The sequence below is a fragment of the Primulina huaijiensis genome, chromosome 17, assembly GCF_012295235.1.
Source record: "Primulina huaijiensis isolate GDHJ02 chromosome 17, ASM1229523v2, whole genome shotgun sequence".
NCBI classification, from domain to species: domain Eukaryota; kingdom Viridiplantae; phylum Streptophyta; class Magnoliopsida; order Lamiales; family Gesneriaceae; genus Primulina; species Primulina huaijiensis.
This window is the reverse complement of record NC_133322.1, coordinates 1,119,793-1,143,883: the sequence shown is the minus strand read 5'-3', so window position 1 is coordinate 1,143,883 and position 24,091 is coordinate 1,119,793. Positions and strand designations below refer to the sequence as shown.

At 34.6% G+C, this 24,091-nt stretch overlaps 2 protein-coding genes and 1 long non-coding RNA gene across 17 annotated transcripts; 2 read left to right on the top strand and 1 right to left on the bottom strand.

Moving 5' to 3' along the window:
- Positions 1-6,982: 6,982 nt before the first annotated feature.
- LOC140963182 (DNA (cytosine-5)-methyltransferase DRM2-like) lies at positions 6,983-14,995 on the top strand. Of its 9 annotated transcripts, none has more exons than XM_073422462.1 (11): positions 6,983-7,131; positions 7,286-7,350; positions 7,909-7,946; positions 8,097-8,240; positions 9,096-9,195; positions 9,285-9,328; positions 10,183-10,302; positions 10,983-11,130; positions 12,825-12,919; positions 13,040-13,747; positions 14,356-14,995. In XM_073422462.1, exons 3-11 carry the CDS (start codon positions 7,914-7,916, stop codon positions 14,788-14,790), a joined length of 1,827 nt encoding a protein of 608 aa, XP_073278563.1. In that variant the 5' UTR covers positions 6,983-7,131; positions 7,286-7,350; positions 7,909-7,913; the 3' UTR covers positions 14,791-14,995. The 9 variants fall into 9 exon arrangements, with proteins under 9 accessions (XP_073278563.1, XP_073278561.1, XP_073278556.1 ...); XM_073422460.1 differs by having other exon boundaries at positions 7,863-7,946; positions 8,100-8,240; positions 9,282-9,328; XM_073422455.1 differs by having other exon boundaries at positions 7,863-7,946; positions 9,282-9,328.
- Positions 14,996-15,148: 153 nt separating this feature from the next.
- Positions 15,149-21,253, bottom strand: LOC140963183 (uncharacterized). 7 transcript variants are annotated; one of them, XR_012172668.1, is made up of 15 exons: positions 21,052-21,252; positions 20,342-20,677; positions 20,169-20,254; positions 19,663-19,763; positions 19,368-19,490; positions 19,129-19,198; positions 18,530-18,616; positions 18,228-18,293; positions 18,042-18,134; positions 17,134-17,190; positions 16,874-17,002; positions 16,664-16,754; positions 16,423-16,492; positions 15,997-16,190; positions 15,149-15,598 (listed from the first exon to the last, which is right to left on the bottom strand). XR_012172668.1 is itself a non-coding variant. In XM_073422467.1 (15 exons), exons 2-15 carry the CDS (start codon positions 20,562-20,564, stop codon positions 15,508-15,510), a joined length of 1,494 nt encoding a protein of 497 aa, XP_073278568.1. In that variant the 5' UTR covers positions 20,565-20,677; positions 21,052-21,250; the 3' UTR covers positions 15,151-15,507. The 7 variants fall into 7 exon arrangements, 6 of the variants coding, with proteins under 6 accessions (XP_073278568.1, XP_073278569.1, XP_073278570.1 ...); XM_073422467.1 differs by having other exon boundaries at positions 15,151-15,598; positions 16,404-16,492; positions 20,169-20,248; positions 21,052-21,250; XM_073422466.1 differs by lacking the exon at positions 21,052-21,252 and adding an exon at positions 20,939-20,956 and having other exon boundaries at positions 15,152-15,598; positions 16,404-16,492; positions 20,342-20,680.
- A 1,784-nt stretch (positions 21,254-23,037) lies between these two features.
- LOC140963171 (uncharacterized) lies at positions 23,038-23,812 on the top strand. Its single transcript, XR_012172666.1, has 2 exons — positions 23,038-23,270; positions 23,428-23,812. It is a non-coding gene; the product is annotated as an uncharacterized lncRNA (long non-coding RNA).
- The last annotated feature ends 279 nt before the right edge of the window (positions 23,813-24,091 follow it).

Here is a 24,091-nt window from a genome sequence, read left to right as displayed (position 1 = left end):
ATAAAATAAGATTGGCAACCTAACTCGATCGACGTTACTTGATATTGCAAATCTTTTTTTAAAAAAAAACAAATAATAATAATAAGATCGGAACTAACTCGTCAATAATTATAATATCTTCTCATCCTTTGTGGTTATGTTTAATCTTAATTTTTCATTTATTTATTAATTAATATATATAAACTATTACTAGTCATATTTTCACATTCCAAATTTTGAAATGAGAAGCGTTACACAAGAGTTGTCGATATCAAATTAAAGACATCGAAACACTTGAAAAATAAAACGTAGTACTTTTATATTTTGTAAGTAGTATATATATATAATCCGTCTGCATAAAGAAAAATTATAGGTTTTGCAAATTATAACAAGATTAGTGTTAATTTAAAACTTTTAAATATTATATATAAAATTGAAGTTCGTTTATTCTTTTATCCTACGCATAGGCTTGTATTATTTGAAGACTCGAACAAGTGTTGAAAAAGAGACACATAGGTTTAGACAAGTGATTTAATGAAATGGCGTGTCGAATTAGGTTTCAAACGTTCGTATCCACACAACAAAAGTCTTAGCGATGAATTACAGAAAGGGACAATCTCCCTTGTATTGGATTATGATATGTTGTCTACACTTTAGTAATTAAATTAATAGTAGGTCTCTTGTGAGACGGTCTCTTGTCTGTGAGACGTGTCAATCCTACCGACATTCACAATAAAAAATAATATTCTTAGCATAAAAAATAAAATTTTTTCATGGATGAGCCGAATAAGAGACACGTATCACAAAATACGACCCGTGAGACCGTCTCACACAAGTTTTTGCCTTAAATTAAAACTAATTTATTCACATTAAATGACTCATTCCAAAATTGGTCCTGATCAGTAATCCATACTCATAACGAGGATTGAGGAGTACCATACGAAGAAATATATTTTTCATGTCATGTCAATATTTTTTTGGTGACACGTCGATAATTAATGAATCAAGCCGAAAATTGAAATTAAAGTACCAAAATTTGAAAACTTATTGAACCAAAATCCGAAATTGAATAAGTTAACGAAAAAAAAAAACTAATTAATAATATTCATTAACCACAAAACATTACACGCATAGTTAAAATTTATGAGTCTAAATCAAACCATGTTCTAGCTAGAAGTCATCGAATATTTTTCCCCATGTAATGTTGTCCAAAGTAAGCTTATAATAATGCATTGTGTGCTTAATTAAGCTACTTTATGTACAATAATTAAGGTCCAAACTTGAAATCACTTTAATATTTAGTTTGTTTTACTCTATTTAATTTCCGAAATGGACAAATAAATTTTGGAGAAAGATTTATGTTGAACTTATTATATCTATAATTACTTGTATTTTTGCTAAGTTAATGGCTCCACTACCATGCATGTAATGTTGTCTAGTCAATCCCTCGCCACAAACACATTTTTGTGGCTTAAAATTGAATTAAGTGGCATTGTAATGCATCGACCATTTTTTATCTTCCATAATAATTATATTATATTATAATATCTTTTGATTTATAGATTTGAATATATTAAACAATAATCTTCCATAACACCTTAGGATATTCGAAGGTAGCTAGTCAACTTCATTAGATTATAAAGAACGATTGATGCTCATAAAAATCAGCAATAAAATCGGCATTAATTTTANTGCATCCACAAATGAAGTATTCACTTCACTTTGCATCTCTAAATTTTCCTTTCCATGATCACAGAGTTTTTCCACAAATAAAATTTAATTTACATGATATATATTGATCCTTCAAAATCGTAACGACTAAAATTGTAAATAAAAAATAAAATACAAGACTAACATAAATGACCAAAATCATAACACAATATACAGTTTCCAAATAATTGATTACGAACAATAAATTGTCATTTAACAAAACAATGGGAATCAATTGTCTTTTCATTTTTTAGGAAATGTAGTTTTTTTTATTTCCTAGCTAGACATATATAATTATAGGTTCTTGGATCAGAATATATACATCTCCAAGTATTGGAGTCATTGACGTGAACAATCATCATATGTCTTTTTATTACATAAATAGTAAACTTAATTTATTCTGTCTCGAAATCAAACTATCATAAACTTCAAACCATGCGGCTCAAGCCTAAAAGTGTCCAAATGCCCTACTCGCTCTCTGTTCATCGGCAATTCTCCGGCGACTTCAAGTTCCTTGCTACCAGCAGGCAACCACCCAAGGGAGGTGAAGGGGTTCCTAGCGACAGGGGCGGAGGTACAGCCCCTTGTACCCGTGCTTTAGTCCAGGTGGTCCAAATTTTTTTAAAAAAATCTATATGTAAATTTTTGTATACTTTTGGATAAATTTGATATTAGCCCAGGTAGATCAATTTAAAATATTAAAGGATGTTAGAGTTTAAAATTCTAACCCGGGTAGCGCCAGATTCCTGGCTCCGCCACGGCCTAGCGAGCACTTGACCGTAAGCATGGGAACAATTTGGCTTGACCATAGCACCAGGATCAATCGGTTTTAATGTTATTACGCTGCGAATCGTGATGTCTCTTCAACCTTGGCTCTCGCTGCAGTCAAGAAGAATATGCAGATCTGTATGTCCGATGCTGTATCCATGTCCTGGATTGCAATGCACATTGTACACTCTTATGTCATCGCGCGCATCTGGTTTGTATCGAGACGCAATCATCTCCTGGATAATGAATTATTATATGTGATGAATTGGGGCAAATCAAAATTAATTAGACTCACGATGGATTAGAAGAATTAGTACCGCTAGATATATTGGAGTGATGAATGCGAACGTGTTGAGTATTGGAAACATAGATCCCGTCGGTATTGGGACTGTTTCTGGGAGACGACACCTTAACGTTAGATATCTCAACTTGTTGGCTACTAAAAACGAAAATGTGCATCCTAGGACTGTTCGTCAACGTTATTCCACTTATCATCACGTTTTTACTAAAGGCAACTAGGATCATCTGCATGCATGTATATATTGATCAAAACAACTAATTATCGAAAAAAAGATGAATGACGAGTGTTCTCAAAGCAAATTTCATGTCGAGTTACCTCGATCGAGCACCAAAATCAATCACATCAAAAACGGACTTACCACCAGCTAGCTTTGCCAGATTGTGATTCACCTTCTTCGGCATGACAAAGTTGGGAGACGAAATGAGAGAAATACAAGGTAATCAAAACAAAAAGAAACGAGAGATATATGTCTTCATGCTGATCTGTCACGTGCATGCGTTTGTGAAGGGTATGGAACTTATATATATACAACAGATAAAAATGGTCGTTCCATGCAATCATAATTGTCTGGCGATTTATATTTATTACAAAAGATTTGGCTCATTAATTGCGTGAACTTCAATGTATTTATTTATTTTTAAATATTGATATTAAAAAAAATATAGATGAGTAACCTTCATGGACGTTCCAGCTATAATATGAGTCATATAATAAAGAAAAATTTATTCATAAATCGAGCTCGATGTTAAATATATTCATGTCAAAATTATTTAACCGAATTCGATAAGACTGTTTTTCTCGTCATGAGACATCATGTTTACTTAAATTGAAGAATCGTCACATGTCTTTACATAGAAACTTGATATATAAATTTGTGTTTTATCTCGCTATGGTTAGCATATTATAACACTCAAGTCATTTTCTAATATTTTGCATTGATATATAGATAGATATGCAAGTTTGCCCCATCACCAGGTGGGCAACAACGGGCGCTCCAAGATGTTCGGGTGAACATCTTATGGAACGTCATATCGCTTGCATAATCACATATTCACGGGATAGAGAAACATGTTATATTAATTATTTTAAGATATTTGTACGAACATCTCGCGGCGTCCACAGGATGCCCAACAACAACATATGAACAACATATCAATTAATATTATTTATTTTGAGCATTTTTCAAAAAATGCCTAATGATAAATTTGCATAGCGTGAACAAATAAAAAATTTAGCCAAATAACACATATATCTAATTCATTTTCTACATTGATCAATTTAGTTATTTAAAATTATTTATCTGTGTAGTGCAATATAATTAATAACATCTAAATGTACATATTTCAAGTAAATTATAAATATATAATTTTTTGATAAAAAAAAGGTAAAGTTGATATTTTAATTAAACTTTCGTAAAAATTGACCCCAATTTAACATGAGTTAGCTTTTTGTGAGACAATCTCACGTATTTTTATTCGTGAGACAAGTCAACCTCATTCATATTTACAATAAAAGTAATATTTTTTATATAAAAATAATATTTTTTCATGAGTAGTCCAAATAAAATTAAATATATGTCTCACAATATTGATTTGTGAGATCGTCTCACATGAATTTTGCGATTTAACATGTATGTATCAATTTATTGATAATTGGTAAAATTCATATATTAATGCGATATTTAATCAAAAGTTCGTGTACCTTAATTAATATTGAAATATCTTTATCAAGGTACAAGGGTAAGAGTCAAGCGTCCAGCGTAACGTAAATATTTAATTTTTTTTAATCGAAAAAAGAAAACCTGTAGCTTGCTGACGACGTTGAAATAGCAAGTGAAAAGCCACCCTCCGGAACTTGAGGAGGGGGACGAATTGCTTTCTTTGATTGGATTCGAAAACACTATGGATGTAACACATCGATTTCGGGCTCGCGTCTATGTGACTGCGCAATGAGCTCCTATAACAACTACTTATTATTCGTCTTCGTTTTACGAGAATGATTAATCCAAGTTACTATAAAAGTCCATTGTAGCTCATTATAAACTCATTTTTAAATATTTAATTTTTACTGTGGGACAAGAGATATCACTATCACCCCTCCTTTAGAACGCGACGTCCTCGTCTCGGCCTGATCCCGCGATCCACTAGTGCCGAGAATCTAAAGGTGACTCCTACAGGTTCAAGAAGTAGCTACCGTCATGTAGCACTTTGTACCGCAGGTTCAAGAGGTGACTCCTATGCACGTAGCACTTTGCCCCGCATAACACTTATTTCTCGGTGTTCTTTGCCAGTGACCGTCTCTGATACAATTTTGTCATGCCTCGAGCTCGGGCCGCCCCTGTGTGACTGCACAATGGGCCTCTATAGCAACTACTTCGTATTTGTCCTCTCTTTATTAACTCAAGTTGCTATATAAGTCCATTGTAGTTCATTATAAACTCATTTAAAATATTTAATTTTTACTATGTGAGACAAGAGGTATCACAATAGATCTTTCTGACATCTGATATGTCTTGATCTAAAATGCAGGTTTTGCTCCCAAAAATTCATAATTTTTATGTTCTTATTACTATTTTTTATATAAAAATGAAACCCCAAAGCTAATTTGCACCTAATTTTCGATGCACATTGAGTAAACTCATGTGGTAATGTAGTAGTCTGCAAATCAAATTACTCATGTAAATCGCATTCGAAAATTTTTATGTGACATGCTCGTCAAAAAAAAATTTGATAATATATTAAGTCAAACGATTATCTATTATACCAAAATACATTTTCCTTACTACCATTTATATCATGCAAATTCATCTATCTATAGATCTAGAGATATGCTTTTGCATATAAATTTAGGATTATACCAAAACCTAGAATCCAAAAATCCGGCCCTAAATCTTCCCAATTGGAGACTTCGGAGTTTGGAGTCACGCCGGATTGATAACTGAATGAGTTTAATTTTTATTTTTATATTTTTGGGTTACTGTCCACTCTGTCCCAATTGCTTTTCTCTTAAAATATTTTTATAAATTCATCTACTTTAAAAAATAAAATGATTTTAATTAAATATTTATAAAAAAGTTCTTATTTGATATATTTTTGAATAGAAAAATATTTATTTGATATATTTTTGAATAGAAAAATATTGAAACATATAAAATACAAATTAAATAATCCAAACACGATTCTATCCTAACCGAATAATCCGTCGCTTTATCCGGTAAACTAGTTGGATTTCAAACTATTTTAAAACAAATGGCTAAATGAGTTATTAAAAAACTGTTTATTTAAATTAGTCCAATTTTATATTATTAAATAATGTTTGTGTGAAACGTTTATATATTATATTAAAATAGAAAGTTCAAAAGTATAAATAAAAAAATATATCGTAGTATATTATATAACGTATTAATAGAGAATCTATTTTAATTGATTAAATTTATAAAACATGCATAAATTTTGTGATAGATTAAATATATTTTTAAAATTATAAAATATTTTTTTATAATCTATTTAATTTATATACAAAAATATACTTACATTTCTAAAATGTGTTGATTTTATTTACAAGTAAGTCTCTTGTGATACGGTCTCACGAATCTTTATTTGTTAGACATGTCAAATTTATCGATATTCACAGTAAAAATTAATACTTTTTCATGGATGATCCAAAAAACTATCTCACAAAATATGATTTGTGACGTCTCACATAAATTTTTGTCATTATTTACACAAGAATCGAGAAAACCCAATTTTTATGTTAAAAAATTATAAAATTAATGTTATTTGCTCTCCACTTTTTGTCATAGTTCCCTCTAACACTCTCCATCACCAAGCGTGACTTACACTCAACTTTATTGTGTCAAATCAATTAACTTTTTTTATAGGCTCCTTATATATTACGATATGTATTGTCAATTATTGGATTATAACGAGTTGTATTTTTTTTTAATGAAAATCAATATATTGAACGACTTTATACACAAAGAAAATGTATAATTTAACTATATTTATTAAAATTTTATGTACTTTATTGATTTATCATTGTATTATTTAATTTTTATATGTATATATGTAATAAATAATTCAGGAGTAATCTATTCACATATATCATAAAATAAAATAGAAACATGCAAAAAGAGTAGAAAATCCCAAATTTCTTAAATTGAAATTATAATTTAAGGAGAAAATGTTTAATTTTATTTGGTATTTGGCGCGTTGTTTTCGTTTCTCGGATTTTGTGGACTGGTTATATGCATCATACTGAAAAGTCTTTCACTCTTCATTGGGAGCTTCGGAGGCACCACTTCTTCGTTCTTCAATTTTCTCGATTTCCTTTTTGTTTTGCGCAATTTCCTCTCTGCAGTGTTGAATCAACAGGTACGTTCGTGTTCTCTGTGAGAAACGGAGCATTTTGATCCCCTCTTTTCATATTTTTCGAGTGTTTCGATTGTTGTTTTATTGTTGGTCGATTGGTTTAATTCTGTCATTTTCTTCCTTGAATTTTTAATTTTTTTCCAGATTTTGATTGCAGGAACGAGGTGCATTGTTGATTAATTCGGTGTGCCGTAAGGGTCTCGGTGGAACTTCGATTATAAGGTAATTTTCCAGGGATCTTTGACCTTTTCCACTTGCGAGGAAGGCTCGGTCCTTTATTTTCCCGATGATGAGCTCCGTGTGGTAGTTTAAAGATGTGATAAGCATGCAAGGGAAGGGGTGAGAAGGTTCTTATATCGTTGGTCTAATTCTCTTTTCGTGCTTCGAGCGTAGACTGAGATTCACAGGGGGGAAAGCTCGGGGCTTTGTTTGATTTATTGCATCTTTGAGCTATTGGGAGTTCATGTTCTGAAATTGAAGTAAATTTAGCGTACTAAGAACTAAATTGGTGCTTGCGATTTTTCCCATTTTATTTTTCTTTGTGTTGACCTGGTTTTGAAGTTGTGAGAACAGTAAATTGTCTATGTAATTTCCAATTGATTGGAGGTTTGGTTTTACCGATGTTCGCTCTCATCTCTTGCAGTTTAACTACTTTGCATTGTTTTATTCTTCATATATTTGGCTTAAAGACTGGTTGTGCCCTTTATTGGAATTTAAAATTCTGTTGTCTATAGGTTGCAAAATTTTAGTTTGATCCAGGTTAACTCCTCTACTCAACAGGTTGGATGCCTGTGCCTGATCAAACTTCAGAAAACATGGTATATTCATTTTCATTTCTTTTGCAATTGCATGTCATTCTGACAACCTCTGAAGATCCGATATTGCATGTCTTCCTTTCATTGCAATGAGATGTTTTTGTTCTCTACAACTTTGTTAAGGGTAAGTACGCATGTGTCAATGTGAATCAGCAGGGTGGAAATGCTTCTGGAGAGGAAATTGCTGACATTGACTGGACGACGGATGATGAACAGGATGTTCTCACGGACACTGCCATATCTACTTCTCCAACTTTAACAAATCATCGCACAGTGGCTATTCTAGGAAGTACGGAGGTAAAGTTGAGTTTTTATAATTATGTAATATGTAAATTCAATTGCGGGTCTGTTTCATAACCAAAAAGATAAGTTTTCTGCAGTAGAGTTGCAATCCTTTTTTACGTAGTCAATTTTTCTATATTTTTCCCCAATCAGCACCTTAATTAAATGTCATATGACTTGGCTATTAGTAAGATGTCATCATAACAGCAGGTTTAATCTTTTCACTGCTTTTTTTCTCCCTCATACGAGAACATTGAAAAACTGCTGTATGTAAGAAATTGTCTGAAATAGCTAGTGTTATCCTTTTTGATTTACTTTTCTGATGTAAGTGGAGAGCTTGATACCATTTTACCGTTAATTGGACAAAATAAAGCCACTGTTGCCACTTTTTATTTCCAATTCATGTCTTGTCTATGTTGAGACATGGGAGGTAGGATGAGAAGGAAGAAGCTGAGAGTATGAAGAAACATCAGCATCTTTTGTTTTATTTAGATAGAAAATTTCATGTAGCATGTCGCTGAAAACGGTATATATAGTTTCTGAAGATGCTTATAAGATTGTTTACTTCTAATACACTCCCGACGCCGAGCAATGGAAAGATAAATAATTAAAGGTCCTCGATTATTTTCTGCTTTGCACATTGAGTTCGATCATCAGTCTCAATGTTCTAGAAAATAACAGAGATCCTTCATTCTGTTTTGTGTTACCCTCCATCAATAGTAATAGTAATATGCTGCGACAGCAATACGATATCCGTCTCTCAAACCTATTAAAGCCAACCAACTGCTCAATTTTACTTGAAAATTAACTGCTAGAAACTAATCTATTTCAGCGGATATTTTTTTAAGTTATTGTTTAATCTCTCTGAAGGCAAGCTCATCAGAAGGTGCTTCTCGTTCCAAGTTGGTCAAGCATTTTGTTGGTATGGGGTTTCCAGAAAATTTTGTATCCAAGGCAATTGAGGAAAATGGTACTTAAAATTTGTATTCAATCGAAGGATCAATTAATTTGCATTACATCAGTGAGATGGTGTGTAATATATAAGTTTGCTTGCAGGAGAAGGAGATACCGACTCAATATTAAACACTCTTTTAACATACTCAGTGAGTAGTGCTTGCCTCGTTTCTTACATTTTTCAGATGCTTTTTCTTTATTTCTAGAGTATGAGTTTTCCATTGCTTGATGATCTATGTAATTAAGTTTCTCATTTAGATTGTATGACCTCTCTGTTTTTTTTTAAATGAATTTGTATGGCCTTTCTGTTTGTATCTATTGCATCTGGAAATGTTTTTATTTATACACACACACACACACACGCAATAACTGATGCCTTTAGTCACCAGTGATCATCCTTATGAGTATCTAACATCCCACTACTTAATTGGGATAATACTCATTTTCGTCCCTATAGTTTGGGGGTTTTCCCGGTTTAGTTGTTCTTGTTTTGCACGTGCCATAAATGATCCCTACTAGCAGTGTTGTGTTAAAGTCATTCTGGAACTCTGTGAAAAACATTTCACTGCATGTGGCTAGAATAACATCGATAACATTATTGTTCTCAATGCTGCTGGAGATTCGTTTTGACTGAATATAATAGATTTTGTCATGTTTTGCGGCTGCTGGCTTAAGTTGAACATAATTACTGGTCCAAATTGAGCATGACTTCTGGTGTCTTTAAGGGAATGAATAATGTTGCTGGAAGGTCATTGAAGTCTGATCATATGGTGGTGACATTGCTTTTCTTTTTTTATCATTTATTATTTTCTCAAGAGTGGGTAATTTTAGCGGAAGACTGTTTTAAATTCATCTAAAATTGTAGTTCGATGTAAAGTGCCCGGGGAACTCACTTTAACCATTTATTGCACAAATCAATGGTCCCAAGCAAGCATTTTTTTTGCTACTACTAACTTTCTTGTCATTAGTACACTTAGCATTTATGATAAGTTCTGTTTTGCAGGCGCTCGAGGAATCTCCTCAACAGCAGTTGAGCACCAGGTCTGATCCAGAGTCTTCAGAGTATGACACTCTTCTGGATGATTTTTCAGACATGGATAGCTGGTCTGAGGATGAAATAGCAGTATGTGATTCTTGATTCACTTGCATTCTTCTTTTACATCTAGCTCATGCTTGTCGGATATTAGCTGGACCATTTTAAATCTTATTGTACTCTTTTACACTTCATGTGTTATCTCTACATGCAGCAACAAAAATTAAACCTGGTAAAAGAAAATATTTTACTTGTATAGGACATTTTTTCCGTGAACTAATTAGGAACATAGCCTGATATTTGTAACTTAGATATCTAGATTTTAGATGATGCATTATAGCGGTTGTGTTATTGACATGACTTAATATTTCCTTTTATATGAAAACTAACGAGCAAGGGTATTTGCCTGTTATCCTTGGACCAATTAAAAACTCAGCACAGAGGTGAAGGATGATTGCACCATGTAAGTTGTGTACAACATGATACTAAATAAAACAAGTTGAAGGTTTTGAATAGATTGCATTTATTCGCTGCTAGAGTCCTCAGGTTACTGGTGGAAATTTTCAATTTTACATAGGAATGTGGCTTCGATGTTTCACTTTGAAACTACGTCTCTTGGCTAATGGAGGATCTTTTTGCCGCATTTACGATAATGTCAATGGAACAAAATTCAGTGCTAAGCTTGCATATCTGGGGCATTGATATCGGATTATTTCTTTTAGCATTTTCTGCTTCTTCCTCTGTAGATGATCCTTGAATTCCTTTTGCAGGATGATACCGATTCTATGCCCGAGAAACATAAATTCTTGTTGTCCTTGGAAAGTACGGGATCTTTAACTGAAGAACAGAAAAAGTTGTTGTCCTTGGCCAACATGGGCTTCACTGTGGAAGATGCCTCGATAGCTATTGAGAGATGTGGTGTGTACATAAAATGCTGCTACCAACTGTTGCTTATAAATTGTGCTGTCACATATAATATGATCATGCTTTACCTTGAATTCTTTTCTGGACTATCTTTATTCATGTTACATATTTTATTTTTTGCTAATTCTTTTTATTCTGGGAGGTAATTGCCGTGGTTTGCGATATTGTGTTTTCTCCATTGAATTGTTCTATTGGTTGGGGAATGAGTTTCATATTTTATAGTGGTGGAAGGATGTGGTTAGGAATATTAATATTGTTTTATGCGAATGATGATGCATGATATGTTTTTTGGAATAATGGAGTTCCTGTACATTAGCTTGGATTACAACAGTATATGCTGTTCCCTATTTGAATTTAGTTGAAATAGTTCAAACTTTCTTGAAATTGTTGTTGGAATACAGGGTGGGTCTGTGAAGAATAGATATGACATTTAGGGAAGTTTATATTAATACAAGACAAACAAAACATGGTGCCTCAGCCATGTGGAGGGGGTTGAGGTTGAATGCCTGGTGGCTGCTCCGTTCTTAGTTTGTGTGTTACTGCATTTGCAATTGAGCTTTAGAGTCTTTGAAGCTTTTTTCTGACAAAACGTAAATCCCATGCTTCCTTAGTCCTGGTTTCAGTTTCTTTTTTATCCAGGGAGTTCGACATGATTTTTGTGACATCTGTTTTTAATTGGATACATTTTTATATGCATTCTTGTTATACGTGGATACTGAAACAGTTTAGACTTCTCTGAATTACTTATACTTCCATGCTTGTTGGTTACCAATGAGAACTGCATGTGATGTGTTTTCTCTGTTTGATCTGGTCCTTGGTGGCAAAAGAACTCTTTTGTATTGTAGCCAACTCCAATTAGTTCGAGTTAGATGATGATCTTATTTCTGTTGTTTTGTTCATTCCTACCATTGACCCTTTGTTTTTTATACTAGGGTTTCAAACGAATCAAATAGAGCCAAACATTAGCAAAAATTTATAGCTTGAGCTAGGTTCGGATTCAAGAGTATCAAGCTTGAATATTAATTCTAGCCTGTTGAGCTTCAACACCAGGTGGAAAGCAAAATTGAGCAGGAAAGCAGATTGAAAGAAGGCGATAAGAAAAATTCAAAAGTTATATCTGATATAATCACACAGAATTAAAAATTCATGCCCAATAAACACCAGTTTAGAAGACAACTAAAAATTAAACATGAAGTAACAGTACAAAAATAAAATTTGTTCAAGTGCAAATAGTTGGAAAAATTGAATATTAGACTCAAGTGGAGGCAAGCCGCGTAAGGCACAGTGCAGGAAGTGGACGACATGATGGTGAGTTGGCTACAGATGCAGTGCTGAGGATATAGGTGGTGGAGCTGATCAAGGGTTTTAAATAAGTAGCAGGGTGTGAGAGAGATTGTTGGGGATTTGAATTCTGGTATTACCTCAATAATAATAATAACTTATGAGCACTGGAACAAACTGTTGGGCTCAAATTTGGCTTGAAAAGTAGTTTAGTGCTGCTCAAGTTCGACTCCAATTCGAACCAATCTTATTTGAGCGGTCTCGAAAAGCTTGCAAACTCGCTCGCTCACTTAGTTTGGACTCATATTTACATAGGCTAAATTCTAAAATATGAAAACTGAAGACACCCTTAGTAGCGCTAATTTTCAGTTTGGATTGTCTTCTTCCTGATGTCACAGTTTTTGCAGGTACAGATGCTTCTAACGAAGTACTAGCTGATTTTATATTTGCTGCACAAATGGCTAGAGAAGATGACTGTTATCTGCCAATTGAAGTTTCCAAGGTTACCATAAATATCTATCTTGACCGTATGCAATCTTTGGTGGTTTATCTTAGATATACTATTTCACAAAGTAAATTAAGTGAGTTTTAAATGTAACGGATAAATTTCCTCTCCTCACAGCCTAAACATGTCTACAGAGGAAATGGCACACTTAAGAAGAGAAAGTTGCATGAAATGGTGAGAAGGAAAAATGAACCCGAAGATGAGGCAATTCGCCTGCCTAACCCAATGATAGGGTATGGCACTCCTTCTCAGCAGCCTGAAAGAATTCATCGGTCTTTGTCGGAGTCATCAATGGGTCCTCCATTTTTCTACTATGAGAATGTTGCCTTGGCCCCGAAGGGAGTCTGGGACACTATATCCAGATTTCTCTATGACATCCAACCAGAATTTGTTGATTCTAAGTACTTTTCTGCTACTGCTAGGAAAAGAGGGTATGTTCACAACCTTCCAATTGAAGACAGATTCCCTCTTGTTCCACTTCCCCCACTTACCATCCATCAAGCATTTCCATTGTCTAGAAAGTGGTGGCCTTCTTGGGACACCAGAGATAAACTTAACTGCATACAAACGGCAATTGGAAGTGCGAGGCTTACAGAAAGGATCCGCACTGCTGTTGAGAGGTTTGATGGCAATCCTCCTGAGTCAGTGCAGAAATTTGTCATGGATCAATGCCGCAAGTGGAACTTGGTCTGGGTTGGGAAGAATAAGGTTGCTCCTCTCGAGCCAGATGAAGTGGAGATGCTGTTGGGATTTCCAAAGAATCACACAAGGGGAGGTGGAATCAGCAGAACAGACAGATATAAATCTCTTGGCAATTCTTTCCAGGTTACAAGTTCCTCCTGTTAGCTTGATCGCCTAAGCCCTTCATAAAATTCACTTGACACCTTAAATTCTTGAGAATCTAGCAGAGGAGGATAGTATAAATAAAAGGAAAAAATTTATTTATAAGCTTTCTCAACATGTTAGTTAATGTTTGATGTTTTCTGGTGTTCATGGGAAAAGTTTTCTTGCCTTTTTTTTGTTTTCTGAGTAGATATTTCCTATATTAGATGCCACCTCATCATAAAATGTAAAAATTATATTTGATTATTTAAGTTTTAGTAGTTTGCGAGTATTTTAAGATTTGAAATAGGGTTTTTCAACTGAAAGTGTAGTTAGTATATTGATTGTATTGTTTTTGTGAACGATAAAAAAGTTAAATTGAAAATAATTATCAAAATGTAACAAAAAATTGCCTAAGTTTCGGTAATTGATACACTAAGTTCCCCTCCACTAAACCGAAGGGCCTGTCACTCTATTCAAGACCTTGAATCTTGCCATAAATGCACGACTGAAACAATCTATTTAAACTATTTTCACTCAGTGCTGCAAATAGTTCACGTTTCTTGTAGAAATTTCATGGTTCTTAAAGAACCGAATTGTTTTTGGTGCAGGTTGACACTGTAGCATATCATCTGTCCGTGCTGAAGAAAATTTTTCCGAATGGAATAAACGTTCTGTCCCTGTTCTCTGGAATAGGTGGTGCTGAAGTTGCACTTCACCGTCTCGGTATCAAACTGAAAAACGTGGTTTCAGTTGAGAAATCTAAAGTGAACCGAGATATAGTTCGGAGCTGGTGGGAGCAGACCAACCAAACAGGTAGTTTAGTCGACTTCGATGATGTTCAAATACTAGAGGGGGAGAGAATAGAACAAATCATAAATGCTGTTGGTGGTATCGATCTGGTGGTTGGCGGAAGCCCTTGCAACAACCTTGCAGGTAGCAACAGGGTGAGCAGGGATGGGCTAGAGGGGAAAGAATCAGCCTTGTTTTATGATTATTGCCGTATTTTAGACTTGGTGAAGTGTACAATGGGTAGCAAAATGTAACTTATTTTTAACATATTTAGCTCGAGTGTAGTTAATATTTACCGAGGCTACACTTTTCCTCCTAGTTGAGTCCTTATTCGATTGAAGGATTGGTGCCTTTAACTCGTTTCAAGGTTCATCATTTACCATTAGCTCGTTTCGACTAAAACAGGATGATGATGAAACATTGATCGTGTTTGACAGCCTTGATACAAGGTATTAGTAAGTGAGACTTTAAGAAGCAATGTTGATGCTTTGTATTTGTATAATGTGACTTTGTCAACCCCTGTTTTCAAATTGTCAAATAACATTAAATTGTTGCTGTAAAAGACGTGATGGAGCAAAAAATAAGGTTTAGGAATGGTAGATCAAATTAAATGTCCAACTGAGTGCGTTTATTTTATACACTGGTCATTTGGTAATTAAACTTTACCATAAACAAATAGCAGCATTCTCTTCTTACAAAAAAGCGGTCCAACAATCTTATCCGACAAAAAAATGTAACAAGGATTTCTTATTTCAATCCAATCATTCGTCATCACCCAAGTTATCGTGTCCCGGCTTAAATGGGACCAATTATTTGTTTTCAAAAAGATCAATTATTGGCTGTGTGACTGGTGACTCTCAACCAAAAAAATCAGCGCCAGCTTCTCTATCAACAATGTGAGCAACCTTTTACAGACGGCAACTCTATAGTTCCTTCTGACTTAAAAACTAAAACTGGTGTGCACGCTATGCTTACTTTATGTGATTTCCATGCAATAACTCATTTACTTCAAACAATTCTGAGTGTCGCTCCAAGTACTCTCTGCTATTCATCTCTGTTAATCTGCATTCCAAAGAGGTGATAGCATGAGAACTAACCACATAAGTGACAAAACGTCGACATATTTGAAGTTTAGCTAATTTCAATACAAGAAATCGCTAGTATTTGCAGTACATGTACTTGAGATGTAGTGTAAATATCAGCATATATATTTAGCATCTTGCAATAGCGCATTAATGCGAATAACTGCACAGCACATTGATACTTTCTTTTTGCCAACTCACAGGAAAATCATGAGACGTTTGATCAATACATAAATGGCATTAATTATTCACAACTTTACAACAGGGTTTTGGGGCTTTGTTGTTTCTGTTCCATATAGTGCCAAAGATCATTTTTCGGCTAGTGAGTATATGTACCAAGGCCAAATAAAAAGTATTTATTGCTTCTCTTGTTCTTACCTACTAATGGTGCGATCTTTTGCAAAACCCAGCTCGTTGTCCACACAAATGTCAGAAACATCAAATTTCCTTGATCTTGAAGAGGTTCTGGGTGCCATTTGCCGAGCATCCGCTATTGTTACTACCTGTTCAAAAAGTTCGATTGGAGTTGCCTCAGCAGTGCACAGTAATCTAACTTTGTTCTCATACATGACCTACACACGGAAGTGGTGATTCAGAAGGTCAAGTTGTATACTCCAATCCATGAGATGCTAATAAACTAAATTGCTAGTTGAAATCCAGATTTTGAAGAAGTACACTTCAAAAATCCATGTTTGTAGTGTAGTCAATAAAAAAATCTACAATCAGATATCTAACTTCGAGCAAATAAAGAAGTACAATTTATTTTTTCGCATAAAAGGACTAACATCGACTAAAGTGACAAACCGATATGCAGCAGTCCTATTGTGAAGGCCAAACACTGGTACACCATCCAAAGCCAGAGTATGAAACCTCTCTGATAAATAAAAAGAAAGTGTGATACAGAGTAATATAATGTATAGTTAATGATACTTCCATGAAGAATTTACATGTAACACATCATCATAGATGCAACCTCATATTGTCATGCAATATCAAAAAGTGAAACAAAAACTCAAGAAATCTGTAAAGGCTAAAGCGAACTTACTAAATAATCCAAAGTAGTCTGCAGCCCCAAGAGGTCTGTCACAAAGTTCCTCAAAAGGGAAATATGCACATCCGTTGGCACCAAGTGGAACCTAAGAAGTAAGAAATTTGAAAATGAACGGAAAAAAGCTTCATATCAAAGCCTATCTTACTTCTGATGCTATTTTAAGCTGCCGAGGGAAGTAGATAATAGCTGAACTACTGAAATTACCTGCAATTTTCTCCCCATAACAACTTCCACCTCCTGTGGAACAGCTACTTGTTCCCCAATCAATTGTTCAAATTTTTGTTTAAGAATGCTAGATAAATGTAACCCAACAAAATAGAAACCCTGCTGTGCCTGAAATTCAGATGAAACTAATTATATGGACAGCACAACAAAACACAAACATCTCTCTTGATATTTTACATGTTGAACGTGTGAGAGTGTGCAGGGTGTTGACATGATGCTGAAACAGACCGAAAGATTACCGATGTCATTTTTCGGTAGTCGACAGATGAACCGATTTCATGAACTATACATCTATCCTGCATTAACAACATATCACTAACTTGGAGAAATTAAAATGTATTCTCCCTAATAATTTAGTAAACAAACAAGTGTAGTACGTACTGATGCTACAAGAACAAGATGATCGAATATCTTCAAAGCTTAAATATATGGAAATATGTTTGAAGTGTCTTTCTGCATGAATGTAGCACTATATTGCGCTCGGTTGGTGAGATAGAATTTAAAATTATGAATTATACTGCAATTAATGACGTCATAGGATGAGAAATACAAATTGATTAACAATATCGGTTTGGTGGAAATGATTTGAAGCAGACAATTGATATGATTAGGGTTTCACAACCCTTTTTTCGCAGAAATTGGAAGGGGTAATATTACAATTTTCATGTATACTCAAGAAGCTTCTACAGTGAGTAATAAAACGTCACACTCTTTGTGTGATAACTTGTCACGACATTTTGTGAAAATCATGTCTAGAGTTTCAGGCTTCACCCTACATGACGGACTGGTTATATGGGTAAACATCTGATTAAGAGGGATCAGTACCAACCCCACGTTTATCCTATGAACCAAACGCAACCTTAAGAAACTAACACAATTCCCATAGCCACACCAAAGGACCATTTTCATTCTTTGTATTGTTTGTTTGCCAGGATAGATATGTTGGAGTCTTTGTCATAAAAAAATTGAGGTAAAAGGGAAGATGCCGATAAGATGATTTTCCAATGTATGATTGGCTGGCAAGAACAATAAAATCCTGAAATCAAAATTCTCAAAATGGAAAATTTAACTCTCTTGGCCACCAAACAACAGCATAGCCTCTTGTTCAGCATTCATAGTAACCATGAGATACAGACACAAGCATCACCTTCAGAGTAGCGATGAATGGAAGAAAAAGATCTCTCTGCAGACCCCCTTCGTAAAGATTATCTGGAGCTCGATTCGAAGTAGAAACAAGAATCTGCTCATGTTTCACATCACAAAATTACTAAAATGCATGAGTCGAAGTATGGTGATATTAAAACTCTAAATTGGATGTTAAATAATTACTTACAGCTCCATTACTAAATAATTGCTTGAATAGACGATTTAGAATTAATGCGTCAGCAACGTCATTTACCTAAGAAAGGGAAAAATCATGATTTTATTAAGTAATAAAACGGCTCCCAGATAGCGATGGCCCACATATGAGTATCCTGGGAATTTCCACCACTGAAGCCACATGCTAGCATAGTAATAGTAAGGGTGCTCCTTAATTTAATCATGATGCCTTGAGAAATGTCCTAAGCAAAAATTAAATAGCCCTAACAACCATAATCAAAAAAAATGGTAAAGACCAGGTGGTTCTTGGCGTACAAAGAATTCATCTAGACATAATAATATTGCTTCATTTGATATCTCTCCAGCAACAACTTCTAAAGGATCGGCCACACCCTTGTGCTTCTGTGATCAAATTTAAAACAGAAATTGAAATATATCCTAAGATCATAAAATTGCACACATAAAAGTTAAAGTCAGGATGCACCAATGAGTTGCCTACATAAATAAACCCAATACTCCTCGATTTTGAAATGATGGAAATCTCGAAAATTGGAGAATTCAATCCCCTTTTTTACGTCAAATATATGTAAAGATAAAAGATATCACTTCCATCCATCTAATTTATCAGAAATTTATTCAACATATGAGATAAGAATAAACTTTGAAAACAACCAATCCAAGGCAAACTCAACCAACGTTTAGAAAAAAGATGGAGTAATTATTGTCCAGCAATCAATGGACAGCATGATGAAAGCAACATGTAGTAAAAATATATGCAGATAAATGAAAAAATGAAATTCAATTTAGGTGCAATCTCAAAAAATTCTTTGAAGTAGCTTGAATAACACCATGGCTCTCTTATGAAACATCAATAAACTTCCAAATAATCAATTTTTAGAAGGTTGAAATGTTACTTGCAAGCGGCTGTGGACATTTAACATAAAGTCATGGAAATGGATCCTCCTTTTCCTCCAGTTGTAAGGCCTGGAAAGATGAGGAACGCGAGTGAGAAGCAGAGTTACATGTTTACTTTTTCAGACCACGGAATTGACTTATGGCCCTAAAACTGACAATCATAAAGACAATAACCCAATATAGTGTAGAAAATGATTAAATTGAGTATGATCCTCATTTAATTTATTGTGATCCTTACAACTGATCGAAAAACAAGTCCATCAGCATAGTCTTTCCGGTGCCCACGCCTCCATAAAGATACAGTCCTTTCACGGGCGCATATGAAGTCTGTGATATGAAACGGGACCATAACCACCTACTCCTGCAAATAGACAAGAGTGATAAAGTTAATCTATATTAGAGGAAAAATGGAGCACGATTTTTTTTTTCAAAAAAAAAAAAACAGTTGACAACTAGAGCAACGTAACTGGATAAATCTCTCACCTGGCAATAGCAATTATGATGCTAAAAAATGGAGGCCTAGTTACACTCACCTCCCAACTTTCTCGGAAGTTGCATATCGATCCAACCGACAAGCTTCAGCATTTTGAACTAGCTCAAGATACAGTCGCTGAAGCTCACCTAATGTACCTAACTGCAAACAATTATTCAGTATACTTAGTGTGGGGAAGATGACATCATAAGACATTGATGAGAAAATTTTAAACAGGATGTAGATCATTTGCCAAACCTCAAAATATATTAACATCCACAATCTATGCCACGATGAACTTATGTAATCAGGAACACAATTCAACCTTTCCGATCACGACATTTAGTCATATAAATATCCAAATCTTCATCTTCATTTAGCCTTTTCTGAGGTCAATGCCAAAATTAATTTGCAATCCAAAAATGACCATCATCCTATTGTCATCTAGACTCACTAAACAACCATAGAGTTTGAATCTCCGTAACGACCAGATACCATGTTAACACTTTTGCATAGCAGATCATGTAATCACCAAAGAAATATGGCAATATCGAATAACTAGCACACCTGACAAGTATCTCCATCTAATAGTTCCCCAGCAGCAATCCTGCGTTCATATTCTACAAGAGGTCCACCTCTATTTTGCTCTGCCACTAAACCAATAAAAAAAATTCAAATTTCATATTCACATAGATAACCGTATATCCGAAAAGGTTGCAAACATATCACAGGAATACAACCTCCACTACTAAGCTTAGCTGCATGTACTGACATAGCTCTGGAAATCGTGTATGATGGATGTCTACATTGGCAAATGTCTGCATTACTGGATGGGCGGTATAAACAACGGTGCTTCAAATTGAACCAAAGATCTTGTCTTATCCTAGATCCATTGTAAATAAAATTCCCTTTACTCGGAAGAGTGCATATTAATTGTTTTATAGCACGAATAGCTGTTCTCATCTCTGCCCACAGAACCCCAATAAAGTTGCAGCTATTCAAAGTACAAACCACTCTTGCTCAGCATCGACGCAGTACCCAGAAGTTCCTGAATTGGCCCCAGATTCTGAAGCAAGCTGCTGTAAAAAAAAAAACAATTAGAAAGAATCCCGTGACAATTAATAGAATTAGATATCACAATTCGAAATCCAGTGATGCTTGTCAATATAGAATCGATCTCTACCCTTTAACACCAAGTCGCTAATTATTTAATAGCGACCTAAAATCAGATTGAAACTTTGCTAATGATGTAAGAAGTGCCAGATAAATTTTCAGTCTTTTCTAATTGATTGGATCAATCCCACTCAATTATACCACACAAACATGACCGAACATACAGATGAAAGCAACCCACGAATCTTCATGTCATGACATCTTCAACCATAATTCCCCAGATTCAGATTCACTTTGCGAATCCAGAATTCTGAATGCAAAATAAAAAAAGGCAAACCTGATTGATTGTGCATGCGGTTGACATAGATGAAGCTACAAGAACCTCGATGGGATAAAAGGAATTGGAGAGAATATACCTGTCTGCAAAATTTGAGGAGAATATATATTTTGGTGAAAAAGAAAAAGAAAAAGAAAAAGAAAATCCTATATCTCAGGAAGAGTTTGGAGGGACACATAATTACTTCGGTCCATATGTTTTCAAGTCAACTGAAATCTGAAAGTGATGGATTAAATTTTAGAAAATTTGGAATAGGTTGAAATCGAATTACTATAAAAATCAAGGGTCCGAATTGTGATCGTCAAATTCAAAATCTCAATTCAATTCAAAATTTGTGGAGAATATTTTCGTCTCCCAACTGTCGTCATGTTTATAATTTTGGGATTTGAATAATCAACACACTCGAGTACGGTATTAGTACTCATGAATATGTAATATCTCTTAAATTCAAGTCATAAATATAGAGCTCATTCCCATAATCAAAGAGTTATTGAAGGCACATTGTAAGGTTAAAAAAAAAAACATTACTTTAATTTTAGTTTGCCTTGTACGGGTGTGTCCAATACGACAATCTATTTCAACCCTAAAGATTTCAGTTTTACTCCTAAAGTTGTCCCGCTAACTGAAATTCTGAGTTCGCTCCTGCTAATATGATCATACTAAAAGAATGAAATGTTTTTTTCCACATGGAGAGGATACGCATGGCTCTCCGAGTTGTGTATGTTAGGAAAAACACTTCAGTCATGGAGGAATTTGACTCTTTTATATATACTATAATTTTTTATATTCTTCAAGTCTGTTATTCTCGTCAAATACGCGATGTAAAAAAAATGTATACTAAACCCACGCGTATCACATAGATTGACAGATTCAGTCAATTCTTGTTTGGAAGGCCAATTTCCAGCTTTGGGGGCATCAAAAGTTCTAAAAACCGGGTTTCTATGCACACAGGCATCTGCTACTCTAAGACCATCTATTTTCCAAGTTGTTAGAATGCTAACCAATGAAAACTATGAAATTCCTGAAATCAACCCCAACCTCCTTTTTTAAGTACAATCAAACTTGCATCTGGCTCTGCTACTGTTTTTGCGTGGTAAGAAAATTTGAAGCATTCGACCCCTCCACAGATTCTTTTGGTATGCTAAGTTCTAGCGGGCAAGTCGGGAGGGAAGAACTGACTCAAAAGCAGGTACTGTACTTAACTTTTGTGCTTCGAATACAGAGGAGCAGAGCAGTCTTAGCTATTGCAATTCAAGAAAGTCAATCATATTCTTGAGTGAAATAGAATGCTGTAAAACAACTGCTTGGATTCGGTTATAATGAGTAGCTTCTGTACAGTCCGAAGCAGTGGAAATCTATTTGAAGAGTTCTCCAAGCGATCCCCGAGCGTGGCATCAGCTTTTGTGCAGAATACATGACTTTAACTTATGTGTTTAGGTTGAATCAAGGTGATATTCCATATTTGCTGGGTCTTTTTTGCCTTCTGCAGCACTTGATGCAACGTACACCCATCACATGACGAACATAAATTAAAAATATGATAATATGTGTAAGAATATTTTGCATGGGGTTCGTTTTTTTGTGAAAATTGATAGAAATCACATGTAAAATTTGATATTTTTCCAAGGTGTAATGTGGGCTCTTGTTATGGACTCAAATTGATTTCTCATTTATATGCGGTTGGAAAATTTCATGCATATTGATCTATTATTCGATTTAATTTATAAAAAATATGATTATTATTTTTTTATATCGAAAGTAATATTTTGAATTCATTATTTAAAAGATTTCACAAATAAATTCTAGGTAAAATTTTGTATCTTCTAATAAATGTTATTCCAATTTTTTTTTAAAAAAATTTCGTCTCCTCCTCAAAATTCCCAATTTATTCATTAAAAAATTAAAATGTTCTAGCTGAAAATGACACTTCGGAAAACCTTTGCAATTTAATCACCAAAACCACCCCACCTCCCCATAATCTTCGCCTATAAACTCACCATTTTTATCCCAGAGATGCAATACATTACAACAAATCAAGAAACCTCGAATCTTTATAGCTTCCATTTTTTAATTTCTAACTTCCAATCCATTTTAACAACAATTTTTCTGGAGGAGAAGTTCGGAGACTGGGGATTGTTGGGCTGCCGGAGTATCTAGATACTTTCACCTTCGAAGACCCACCCCTTGCACAATGGCAAGACAGTGCTCAAGATTTGAAGGTGAGACTAATTTACTATTGTGTTGATCTTATCGTATGCTAATTTTGCTCATTTCGACATCTAAATACTTTCAAGATTTGATTTTTCATAACTAAACTTCCCAGAAACCAGCATAAATTGAAGTGGGGGTGACGTCCTTCTTTTCTACTTGCATCAGTTCAACCGCCAAGGAAGAGGGTGGTGCCAGGAGACAAGACGCAACCCAATATTCACGCGCAGTCTCCTCCAAGACCGTCCGGCAGTCGACATAGAATGGAAACAAGGAAGAAATCCAATGTCCATAGAAGACGACCAAACATTTGCTATGTACTTGTTTCACCAAAAGAAATTGATCCTCTCTGAGCGATCTGCCACCAACAACCTAAGCCTCGAGCCTTTCGAGTTCGACATCGTCACAGTATCTGTCCAATTCACTTCAATCGGGCTAGTAACAATGCTCAATTTCTGTATAGAACTTTTGAATAAATGTTAATTTTCGGATTATGTGATTCATTCTTCGATATATCTATGAAAGATTAAGATTGTAAAGATGATTGATGTGCTTGTTTCCTCTACTACGGTTTTAAGTTTTGGATCAAACTTCAATACATAACATGAATAATTAGTCGAAGAATGAGGTTTGGATGGTAGAAGGTAGAAATCCAAATCATATAGTGGATGAATTTGCAAACAAAGAGCAACATGCGGATGATTCTATGGCAAGGTAATAAATGCTGCATGTTTTAGCTTTTAAATATGGTCGCTCATGCATCTACCAGATGCATTTTCGGTAGCATTGCTTCATATTTTATATTGTATGGAAACGGTGTGATCGAGTGATT

Bases quoted from the DNA above. Each gene is read 5' to 3' on its own strand.
- LOC140963182 (XM_073422455.1), top strand. From the start codon at position 7,914: ATGCCTGTGCCTGATCAAACTTCAGAAAACATG. The intron at 8,241-9,095 runs GTAAAGTTGAGT...ATCTCTCTGAAG, and splicing joins CTATTCTAGGAAGTACGGAG to GCAAGCTCATCAGAAGGTGC. The intron at 9,329-10,182 runs GTGAGTAGTGCT...TCTGTTTTGCAG, and splicing joins ACACTCTTTTAACATACTCA to GCGCTCGAGGAATCTCCTCA.
- LOC140963183 (XM_073422465.1), bottom strand. From the start codon at position 20,564: ATGAGAACAGCTATTCGTGCTATAAAACAATTAATATGCACTCTTCCG. The intron at 17,003-17,133 runs GTAATCTTTCGG...TCTGAATTTCAG, and splicing joins ACTACCGAAAAATGACATCG to GCACAGCAGGGTTTCTATTT. The intron at 16,755-16,873 runs GTAATTTCAGTA...CTTACTTCTTAG, and splicing joins TTATGGGGAGAAAATTGCAG to GTTCCACTTGGTGCCAACGG.